At 32.0% G+C, this 12,986-nt stretch overlaps 1 protein-coding gene across 1 annotated transcript; it reads right to left on the bottom strand.

Moving 5' to 3' along the window:
* Window positions 1–5,793: 5,793 nt before the first annotated feature.
* On the bottom strand, window positions 5,794–7,221 carry LOC133691734 (uncharacterized). Its single transcript, XM_062112339.1, has 3 exons — window positions 6,596–7,221; window positions 6,303–6,388; window positions 5,794–6,233 (listed from the first exon to the last, which is right to left on the bottom strand). The coding sequence occupies exons 1-3, from the start codon at window positions 7,219–7,221 to the stop codon at window positions 5,794–5,796; spliced, it is 1,152 nt and encodes a 383-aa protein (XP_061968323.1).
* Window positions 7,222–12,986: the final 5,765 nt, after the last annotated feature.

The following is a 12,986-nucleotide window of genomic DNA, read 5'->3' on the forward strand; positions in this document are numbered from 1 at the left end:
GAAATTATACCTTTAGGTCCGCCTACCCAGCAGTTTCAATTCCTTTGGGTCTATTGCCTAACAAGACCCAATAGCGTTGGTTCCGGCTGCCAACCCAACCCAACAACTATTGGAAGAACACTTGGGTCCGGTTGCCCAACTACATAATAGCGTTGGGTCTGGCTACCCAGCAGGACCTAGTAGCTTTTGAAAGAAAACTTGGGTTCGGCTGCCCAACAGGACCTACTAGCTTTGATTCTAGCTTCCCACCAAGACCTAATAGCTTTTCGAAGAAAACTTGCGTCCGTTTTCCCAGCAAAACCCAATAGCTTTGGGTTGGGCTGCCTAGAAGGACCCAATAGTGTTTGGTGCAGCGGCCCAACATGACCCAACACTATTGGGTTTGGCCGCCTTACAAGACCCAAAGTTATTGGGTTTGACCGCCCTACAAGACCCAACGTTATTGGATCCGGTCGCCCTATAAAACCCAATAGCTTTGGGCCCGACTGCCTAGAATGACCCAATACTATTTGGTCTGACTACCCAGCATGACCCAATGCTATTGGGTCTGGTTACCTTGCAGACCCAATGCTATTGGGTGCGACTGCCTAACATGACCTATTATCTTGGAGTCCGGCTTCCTATAAGGACGCAATAGCTTTTGGAAGAAAACTTGGGTTCGTTTGCCCAGCAAGACCAAATAGCTTTGGATCCGACTTCCCACCAGGACCCAATAGCTTTTGAAAGAAAACTTGGGTTAGCTGGACCCAATACCGTTTGGTCCGGTGGCCCAATATGACCCAACGCTATTAGGTCTAGCTACCTAGCAGGACCCAATACAAAAGTTCTTGGGACTAACTTTGTCGTCAAACCCAATGTTATTGAGTAAGTATTTACAGCCAGACCCAAGTCTATTTGGGGTCTGGATTAGCCACTATACCTAAAGCTCTTGGGTCTGGTTTGACTGTCAGACCTAAAATATTTAAAATATTCTCTATACTTTTCATATATTTTTTATATATTTTTTTAAAAAATTGTTATTGGAGATATCCCATCATCCTAGTATAATTTTATTAAATCAATTTTTATACTAGTACTTCCTGAATGTAAAAATAAATATTAGAAAATTTGCTTAAAATCTTTGTCAATGGACAATTTTAAGGCCAAATTAAAAACATTGAACACTTATTCTTAGAACTTACACCTTTATTAGAAATTATTATTTAATAAAAATATTTTCATATAAAACATTAAAATAATTAAAAACAATTATGGGTGAATGAAAAATTAATTTTTATAAATATTTGGTTGACATGTTTTGAAAAACTCAAAACCCTATATTTCAGCACTAAAAGAATACAAGATTTTTTTGTAACTTATGCATTGGGAAGTTAAGCTTGTAAGGCTCCAAAGCTTTTAGACAGGAGAAACCTTAGGTGAAGTGGGCTTTTGACTTAAGTCAAACATGCTTACTCGCTCAACTTGGTATGAGCTTCACATCTTGAGCTTGATTTTGAATTTGAGTTTGCTATGAAATACGTTTTAGGCCTACAAAGGTTATTTTGTGCCTAACTCATGAATAATCAGTCTTTTTTTTTTAACTTGAATAATTTTTTTTATTTAAACAAAAAAAGATAAGATTTTTAAAGAAAAAAATTATTAGGTTGATTTTATTTTAATGACAAGTAATTAAGATTCATAAGTGGCAAGAATAAATTCTAGTAACTACGATACCATAATTAATTCTATATTAGTTTTGGTTCCAAAATCCACTATAAAAAAGGGTCAAAGAAAAAGTGTTTCACCTAGATTTTTAGACTCTTCTTCATTTCATTTTTTCCAAATTACTTTCCTTAAGTTTATTATTTGGTTTTTCCTTCTACTTTAGAGCTTAGAATGTTATGTTGTTGGAGTTTTAGAAGGTTTATTGTAATAATTTTGTTTATATTAAGTGACGAGCAATAGAGCTTTAAGGAGAAATTATTGATTCTTATCAATAATAAATCTTTGTCTTAATTTGATTTTAAGTGCTTCAGAAAGTATACTTAACAATCTAGTTTAAAAATTGTTTATGCAATTTTGTTCAAGCATGTTTTTTATGTTTTAAAGCTTTAGTTTGATCTTATGATTACAAAATTGTTCTGCAAACTTATTTTTATGTTAGAATACATTTAGTTTATTTATAATTATACATTTTATAATTTGAATTCTAGAAATACAACCAATATAGTCTTTCAATCTTCATATTGTTTAGTTCTATGCTATTTTTTTAAAATAGTAACATAATCAATGTTTAACATGGTGATTGAGACTTTCTAAATTAAAGAGCAAATTAAAAAACTAGAGTCAGCACCTGATACTTAAAAGAAACTTGGAGTCCTAAAATAAGCACTAATTTTAGAAATTCAAGTAAGAGGTGAGCTATGTTTATTGGAAAATAGACATCACCATTATCACATCCTTTTAAATAAAAAATTACTTTATGTGTTCTCTCTAAATTTATTCTTCACATGTTTTAAATTGTCTAAATTATTTTCTAATTTTATTCGCGATCTATTTTAGTTTATTTTAAAAATGATATCGGTCCTTAAGAATAACAGACTCATCAATAAATTTAATGTTAATTGCTAAGATTTCATCAATCTTGGCCTTTTTAAAAACAATTTTGATGTTAATCTCTATAAATATGAGATTTGGTCTATATTGAATTCTTAATGAAAAATTTTGATTTTAATCCTTAAATAAGAGATTTCATCGATTTTTGAATTCTTGAGCGAAAAATATTGATGTTAATTAATAAAATAGAAGATTTTGTCGATTTAGGATTTTTTTTTTTTGAAATAATTGTGACACTTATCTCTACAAATAAGATATTTCATTGATTTGGGATTTGAACAAAAACTTTTGACATTAATTTATAAAATAGAAGATCTCATCAATTTAGGATTTTTTAAACATTTCTAATGTTAATCCTTAATAATATTAGATTTTGTCGATTTGGGATTTGAATGAAGTTTTTTGATGTTAATCCCTAAAATAGAAGATTTCATCAAATTAAGATTTATTTTGAAAAAACTCTATCATTAATCCCTACAAATAGAAATTTTTTTCCAATTGGGATTTGAACAAAAGATTTTAGATATTAATCCCTAAAAATATGAGATTTTATCGAATTGGTCAATAGTAAAAATTTGATGCCGGTCCCTTGTAATAGAAGACTCATTGAGAAGGCTTTTGATAAAAAAAACTGAGCGCTAGTCCCTTCGATTAAGAGATTATTTTAAAAAATTCTTTTTAAGTTCTAATCCCCAAACTTTTAAATAAAAGCCTACAATAAAAACCCTTGAAACTTTTTTATTTATTGCGAGCATGATTTTAAAGGATTGAAACTAAATAATATATAGATGCATTTTATATGTACATATGAATATTTTTAGTGCTTTAATAAGTATACTTAAAAATTGTTTATGCAATTTTGTTCAAGCATATTTCTTATGTTTTAAGGCTTTAGTTTGATCTTATGATTACAAAATTATTCTCCAAACTTATCTTGATATTAGAATACATTTAGTTCATGTGTATAATTATACATTTTATAATTTGAAATCTAGAAATACAACCAATATAGTCTTTCAATCTTTACATTGTTTAGTTCTATGCTATTTTTTTTTTATTACTAGTAGCATAATCAATGTTTAGCATAGTGATTGAGACTTTCTAAATTAAAGAGAAAATTAGAAAAATAGAGTCAACACCTAATACTTAAAAGAAACTAGAAGTTCTAAAATAAGCACTTATTCTAGAGATTCAGGTAAGGGATGGACTATGCTTAAGGAAAAATAGGCATCACTTTTACCATATCCTTTCGATTAAAAGATTACTTTACAAGTTCTCTCTTAATTTTTTTCTTCTTCGCATGCCTTTAATTGTTTAAATTATTTTCTATTTTACTTTACATCTATTTTAGTTTATTTTAAAAATGATATCGATCCTTAAAAATAGCAGAATTATCAATAAATTTAACATTAATCCCTAAAAGTATGAGATGTCATCAATCTTGGCCTTTTAACAAAAAACAATTGATGTTAGTCCCTACAAATATGAGATTTGGTCGATTTTGAATTTTTAATGCAAAATTTTGATTTTAATCCCTAAATAAGAGATTTTATCGATATGGGATTTTAAACAAAAAAAATATTGATGTGAATCCTAAAACAAAAGATTTGTCAATTTAGGATATTTTTTTGAAACAATGGTGACATTTATCTCTACAAATAAAAGATTTTACTGATTTGGGATTTGAACAAAAAATCTTGACATTAACTTATAAATAGGAGATCTTATCAATTTATGATTTTTTTTAAAAACAATTCTTATGTTAATCCCTAATAATAGTAGATTTTGTCAATTTGGGATTTAAACAAAAAAAAATGTTAATCCCTGAAATAAAAGATTTTATCAATTTATGATTTCTTTGAAAAAAACTCTAACATTAATTCGTAAAAATAGAAGGTATTTTTAAATTGGGATTTGAACAAATATTTTTTATATTAATCCCTACAAATAAGAGATTTTATTGAATTGACCAATAATAAAAATTTGATATTGATCCTTTATAATAAAAGACTTATTGATAAGGCTATTGATTTAAAAAAAAAAAAAAAGAACTCAACGTTGGTCTCTTGGATTTGAAGACTCCTCGGAAAAATTCTTTTTAAGTTATAATTCCCAAACTTCTAAATAAAAGCCTACAATAAAAGAAACTTTTTTTTGTTTACAGCGAGCACAATTTTAAAGGGTTGAAACTAAATAATTTATAGATTCATTTTATATGTACATATGGTTATTGGGTGGGACCCTAGGATACAAATGAATTTATATCTTCCTCCTTTTTTTTTCCTTAATAAACATAGGACTGCAAGTCTAATATATTGATGTTGGACTATGAAACTAAACTTTGGATTACAAAAATTATGCTACCATTTAGATCAAAACATCTCATTTACACAATTTTGGTTCATGAATTAAACCCTAACAAGCTACGACTTTTATTCATAATGTATATATATTTTGCAAGAATTAAACAAAGAAAATGCAGACATGGGATACGCTTCCATTTTTAAACAGTTACGAATGCCAGTGAGAGAAGAAGCAAGCAAAGATCCTGGCTACTGGACATAGTTTCTCTCCCTGAACTCATGAATTATAAGCAACAAGATTATGCAGCACCTAGGGCGGAGCAATGAATTTTTCTTATCCTGGACTATGATATAAATACTTATAAATTATTTTTTAAAATTAATCATTCACTCGAATATATAAATTTGTCAAGTTAACAATAAAATTTTAATTCAAATATATAACATAAAATATATAAAAAATAAAATTTAAAGTACATAAAATTTAAAATAAAAATAAAAATAAAAATAAAAATAAATTATACTATCAAAGCTGCACCCTTCGATGTTTTGTAGAATAGAATTCATCTATGATCGAATCCGAATCAATATCTTCAACAAGCTCTCGTTCAATGTAAATCATCATAGAATCTGCTAAGAACTCCTCTTCCATTTTATTGCGAAGCACAGTCTTAACATGTTTCATAGCTGAAAATACCCGCTCTGTAGTGGCAGTGAAAACAGGCAAAGTCAAAATAAGACGAATTAACCTGTCAATCAAATGATAGTGCTGCGACTTATTTGTTTCAGCTAATCCTCGACATAATTTAGAAATGGTAGACATATTCTAAAAGCTCTCATGATGAATCACATCAATCTGATAATGCTCTAGCTGAGATCTCAAATAATACATCTCTTATTCTTTGAAATCTTCAGGATAAAATTTCTCAGCAAGCTTGTAAATAGCATCAACTTTAAATGATTTAAAGTTGTCTTTAGGTTCTAAAGCAGAGTTAAGTACAAGGAGTTCCACTGTCTCATCACTGAATCTAGAATTTAATTCTTCCAACTGAAAATCTATTATTGAGTTAAATATATCATAATGATAATGCTGGTAAACTGTCACTGAACCTTGTTGTTGACATGAACGACCTGTAGCCTTTTTATACGAAGCATTCATATGTGGTATGTCAATCTCATATTTTGTGCAAACAAATTGCACATTTGCTAGGAGAAGATCAAATCCGGCATCTCTCAAAGTTTGAAGCAATGCTTTAGTAGTTAATACAAGATCCATTGCATTTAAGATGTCAAGAGATTTTTGTTGCAAAGCTCGACAAAGTAAATCAGTAATTCCTATTATTTTATGCATCAAATATAAGATGAATATAAATTCAAAATATTTCATCACAATCAAACAACCACCAGCTTCTCCACGTATAGAATTAGAAGATCCTTCTTGAACCATACTTTCAAGCACAGTAATAGTTGCAACATACATATCTATTAAGCTGCAAATAGATTCAAAATGAGAGCTCCAGTGAGTAGTTCCACTTCGATGTAAATTACCAATTTGATTAGCCCCTCTACCAGTCTCACGTTCTCCAGTAGCTACCATATGTGCAATTTATATAGCCTGAGCATAATGTAACTCGGTATGACGTTTAGGAGAAGCACAAATAAGGTTGATAATGGTTGTTAATTTTGAGAAAAATAACCAAATAGAAATCTCATTTCCAGCTGCTGCAACTAATGCTAGTTGTAGTCGGTGAGCAAAACAATGTACATGATATGCATAAGGACAATCTCTGAGAAATAGAGCTTGTAGTCCATTCCATGCGCCACGCATATTGCTAGCACCATCATACCCTTGACCTCGCATATTCAAAATATGCAAGTTATATCGAGCGAGCACATAACAAATTTCTTTTTTAAGTGTTGAAGAAGTAGTATCTGAAACATGCACAATACTAAAAAAACGCTCTCGTACAAAACCCTGAATGTCAACAAATCTCAAAACAATAGCCATTTGTTCTTTATTTGATGCATCTTTGGCTTCGTCAACTAAAATACAAAACTTTGCATCTCTAACTTCTTCACAAATCTTTTTCCTCACTTTTTTCGCAAGAATATACAAAATCTCTTTTTGAATAGTTGGTGAGGTATACTTTGCATTTTTCGGAGCTTTTTCTAAGACAACATCTTCAATGTCAACATTCAGTCTCCCCATAAGTCTTATCATCTCCAAAAAATTACCTCGATTATTAGAAGCTGAAGATTCATCATGACCTTTAAATGCACATGCTTGTAAGCTAAGCCATCGAACACTTTCAATTGTTGTCATAAGTCTCAACTGATTTTTCTGAACTTCTTCAACAGTTTGTGCATTCACACTTTATCAATATGTCTTCTTACTTTCATTAAATCTTCAGCAGATTTCACAGCATTATTATGTGGTGAAGTGGGACTTTCCACATGCATCAAAAGTGCACATCTAACCCCATCATTAACCCTCTTCCAACTTCTAAAGCCTTCGGTGGTGAATGTGAGATGACGAGGCACTTTGTTTTCAAAAATAAAGCATGGAAAACAAAATACTGCATCCTTTGATGGAGAGTACTCTAACCAAGGAAATTGATCAAACCAAGTGTACTGAAATCGACGATACTGTCTTCCTGATTCAGTCCTTTGATACTCTGCTAACTTAGGTTGATATGGACCCATTTTGATATAAGCTCTTCGAATTTCATCTTGTTGATTAATAAGATGTCTCCACACTGGAATTCGTAACCCAGGATCTCATTCAAGAGTATTAACATCAATTTCAACTCTTTGAGATTTGAAAGGGGGTTGTTCACTACGATTTGACACATCAACATTGAAAGGAGAATGTCCTTTACTGGTTGATGTTTGTTCGTTTGGTTTAAAGAATGAAAACATAGTTTTTCCTCTCTTGTTTCCTTGATTTTCCATTATAATTTATAACCTATTCAAGTAAAAAGGATTAGGGAAGTCAGGTGCAAGATGAAAAAATACTAATGCCACAATAGAATATTCACAAAATATAGAATATACAAGATAAACTAGTGATGCAAACTACTGGGAGATTTGGAGAACTTAACTTTGAAATAACCAGTAAATTATTAGTACTGGACTACTAGTGTGTTAGCATGCATCCATTTCTAGGGTACAGTTTACTGTTTACTCCACTAACAATCTACTGTAATAAATGTGAAATATTGAATTCAAAATGAAAAGTCATGGCTTGTAAATTCTTACTTGATGATTTTATACTCTTGCAGCTCTCTGTATAGATTCTTCTTCAAAATCCAAGCTAAAATTGTATATTGTTGAGAAGAAAAATAGCTAAAACCCCAAGTTATTTAGAAGACATGTAAATCAATTAATTATTTATATTTAGATAGGTTTGTTGTAAAATATAACTAATTAATTAGTATTGGAAGAGAAGTTGGGCGGCTAATTAGAAAGTAAAGTGGCGGCTGATGACCAGTAATTAGTTTGTATTACAAAGAAAAGTGGGATACTAGGTTTGTTTTGTTGTAAAAGATACGGAAAGTGGAATATATGTTTGCTGTAAAAGATGCAGAAAGTGGGACATAGGTTTGCTGTAAAAAGTAGGGAAAGTGGGACAAGATTTATTGTGTAAAAATTAAAGGGAAAGTGGCTCATTAATTTTTTTTTAACCTGGGCTACAGCCCTCCTTAGCCTTGTAAAAGGCTCCGCCCCTACTTCATATTATAGCCCATGCAATTGCAACTAGCTTTTCACATCTCATTCCCCTTGCAACTATCTGACTATTTCAATCATCTATTTGTCCCCATCATTAAGGCATATTCATTTTCATATCATTTTCCTGCCTTGTAGGTCTATTTCCACTTAATATCATTAACTTGCCCTGAAAGAATAATTTATATGATACCATTTTCCCACCCTGAAGGTATTTTTCAACCCTAAAGATATAATTTATTTGATATCAATTTTTTTGATAATGAGCACATGTATATAGATAGCTTGCATTCTAACATTTACACTAATAACTTGAAAAATCAAAGGGGTAAAAGGTGGACCCTTACCTGAAGCTCTTGTTATGCGTGCTCCTGAGAAAGCAAGCTCCACTCTGGACTGGACGCTTCTCCTACAAATCCCAAATGATAACAAATTTACATCTTTTTTGGCCAAACACATATATATTTGTTTATTTAGCAACCAATTTAGTCTCAACAAATAAGTACATAAGTTACCATAAACATTTGCACAATCTTAGCTTATTTTAGCCATTACAAGCATACACATAATCAATCTATTCTTTAACAATAACATAAAAACATTTGACCATTCACACCTCAACACCCATGCACCTTTGGCTCTTTATTTCCCTAAATGTTTTAGCAAATATCAACAATATCACACACATACTTTTTGGCCATCAATTCATTAACACACATACACACTATTTGGATGAACAATCCATAACACACATATATATTGTTTTGGCCATAATAGCTCATACTTACATACATTCATGACTCTTATAACAGTCCATAAATACATGCATTTATAGCTATCATAGCAGCCCATAATTTCACACTGTTAGGGTTGTCATAATAGCCCTTAATCATACATATTCTTAGTTGTTGTAATAACTTACATTCACTTATATAAATACTGCCATAGTATCCCTTAAACTTTCTATTTTCCCTACCATAATAGCCCTAAATTACACACATAACATTGCCCAAATCAGCCCAAACTCGCATACTTTTGTGTTGCTATAACAACCTTGAATTACAAATATAATGCTCCCAAATGAGCCTAATAGTAAACACTTTTATGTTGCTAGCCCTTTATTATGCACATAACGCTACCCGAATCAACCCAAACTTCCACTCTTTTGTACTAATATAACAACACTCAATATTCACACATTTAGGTTGTGATAACAACCTATAAATACTCAATCTAAACCTTTCATCATCTATTCACTACCAGAAAATCGGTGAAAACCAACAGAATTACTGACGGAATTTTTACTGACGAAAATAATTTCATCTCCAATTCTGTCGGTATATACCGACAGACAATACCCGTCGGCGATATGGTCAGTTTATACCGATGGAGTAGGTCCGTCGGTATATACCGACCGTATCACCGACGACTTATATAGTTTTTTTGGAAAGTTGTAATGGTGTGATGACGAGATTTTTTCCAGATGATTTTACCAACAAAATGATCGAGGGATTTAAACCAGGATCTCCATACAGTGACATGGCACTGTCACCAGTGGACTCACTGACGGGTATACTGACGGACAGGTTTTATCGGTGATTCTATGGGTAAAAGTCAATATATACCCAGTCTACTAAAACTCTCTTCCTCTATTTCTACTTCTTCTTCCCCATCCCACTTTTCCCCTCCCAAACTGTAGTCAACCACCCATCCTAACTCTCCCCCTTTTTCTTAACACAAGCACTCAAGTTTCTTATACTTTTGTACGTGGTCACAACATCCATTCTTGTGGATTTTATCATTTTTTATAAGTAAATCTATCCTTTTTAGTTTTAACCTTTAAATGTGAATTATTTTTTTTTAGTATATGTTTTTTGTTAATGCATGTACTTGTTTGATTGTTATTTGTCAAAGAAACTTGTAGTATAAATGTATAATTTTATAGTTGTTATAGTTTGTTTTAGATTTTGTCAAATTATATTTGTTTGTAAATTATTGAAACTTTGTTTGAATTGCACCAAATTAGATGTGTTGTGATGAAATAAATAATAGCTTGTTTAACGAGTTCGTTTTAATTTTTATCAATTCTATTGCGAAGTTGTGATTTCTGTAAATTTATACATGTATAAATTTGTATGGACATTGATAATTGATAATTGATAATGAATATTTAACATAAGTGTTTTTTTAGTTTGTTATGTTTAAAAATATTTCAAAATATTGGTTTTAATTTTTATCAAACCAATATTTTTGTTATGTTTATTTACATAACATAGTTAATTAATTAACATGTTGTTGTCATAATTTTATGAAGGTTCGATAGAAGTCATGGATGATCGTTCATGGATGTATCGGGACTCACCCCAAAGATTGCAGAGGATGGATTATTATAACGGGGTTTACGATTTTATTAATTTCACAACATTTATCTCGAGGAATTTTACTGATGACGGTATTAGGTGTCCATGTAGGAAGTGTAAAAATAAAAAGTTTTTGCATCAAGATGTTGTAATGATGCATCTTCTAACCAAAGGGTTCATGGAGGATTACCTGTGTTGGTATGCATACAGAGAACTATTTGTTCCTAATAAGAGCATGGTAGAAAGGGTGGTTGGGTCAACTTCTAGTGCTAGCAATATACATGAAGTTGGAAATGACAACAGTAATCCTTATAGGAATATGGTTATGAATGCAATAAGAATGAGTGAAGGTAATGTCAGTGAATGTCCAATCATAGAAGAAGAACCTAATGCAGATGCAACAAGGTTTTTTGATCTGTTGAAAGATTCTGATGAACCATTATAGGATGGTTGCATGAACCACAGTAAATTATCGGTCATAGCATAGGTGTTCACCATCAACTCAGATCACGAGTTGAGTGAGGCCGGTTATGACAAGATTATCGAATAGGCGAGAAGCATTTTACCTGAAGGGAATAAGCTAAAAAAGAACTTCTATGCTACCAAGTTCATGATAAAACCCCTCGGTTTAGGATACTAGAAAATTGACATGTGCCCTAACTTCTGCATGTTATACCTTGAAAATGTTGAGCTGACCGAGTGCATGATATTTGGGCATTTCCGTTACAAACCCAGAACTGGCAGAGGAAAGACTCTTGTGGCATATAAAAAACTTAGATACTTCCCAATCACACCTAGACTGCAAAGGTTATTCATATCACCAAGGACTGTTGAGCACATGACATGGCATAAATCATATCATACGGTTGATAGAGTGATGGTGCATCCTTCTGACAGCGAAGCATGGAAACACTTTAACAGTGTGCATCCTCACTTTTCAGCTAAATCAAGGAATGTGTATCTTGGGTTTTGTACAGACAGATTCAACCCCTTAAGGTCATTTGTTACTCCTTATTCTTGTTGGCCAGTCATACTGACGGTTTATAACTTGCCACCGAGGATGTGTATAAGGCCGGAGTTCATGTTTTTATCTATGGTCATACCAAGTTTGAGCAGTCTGAGGCAGAATATAGATGTTTGTCTTCGACTGATGATTGATGAGTTGACGCAGTTGTGGTCCTCTAGAGCTTTGACTTATGATATCTCGAGGAAACATAATTTTGTTATGAGAGCGGCTTTGATGCGGACTATCAATGATTTCCCAACTTATAGAATGGTTTCTGGTTGGAGCACACATGGAAAACTAGTATATCCATATTGTATGGAGAATAACAAGGCATTCACGCTAATAAATGGAGGTAAAGTTTTTTTTTACTGTCACTGTCATTTCTTGCCACCAAATCACAGGTACAGAAAAAACAGAAAGGATTTCTTTATTGGTAAAGTTGAAAAGGATGTTACACCCCCGTATCTTTCTAGTGAAGAATTGCATGATGTTGTGTTAGAGTACGGTAACATTGTGTTTGGTCTCCAATCAGGTAAGCAGAAGTTTTCTTATTTTGGTTTGACCTATAATTGGGTGAAGCGAAGTATCTTTTGGGAGATTTCTTATTGGAAGACCAATCTTCTCCGCGATAACCTTGACGTCATGCACATTGAAAAGAACATGTTTGAGAACATTTTCAACACCTTCATGGATGTGAAGGGGAAGACAAAGGATAACATCAAGGCTAGATTGGATGTAGCATTGTTTTGTAACCGTAAAAATATAGAGTTGGTTTGTGATGGGTCACGGTTCATTAAACCAAGAGCAAGCTTCGTGTTAGAGAAAAACGCACAACTACTAGTCTACAAATGGCTTAAGAGTCAGCGTTTCCCCGATGGACATTTCTCAAACATATCAAGGTTGGTTAATACGGAAGAATGCAGATTATATAGAATGAAGAGTCATGACTGCCATGTGTTTATGCAAACACTCATCCCATTAGCTTTTCGTAATTTG

The sequence above is a fragment of the Populus nigra genome, chromosome 4 (genome assembly GCF_951802175.1).
Source record: "Populus nigra chromosome 4, ddPopNigr1.1, whole genome shotgun sequence".
Lineage (NCBI taxonomy): Eukaryota > Viridiplantae > Streptophyta > Magnoliopsida > Malpighiales > Salicaceae > Populus > Populus nigra.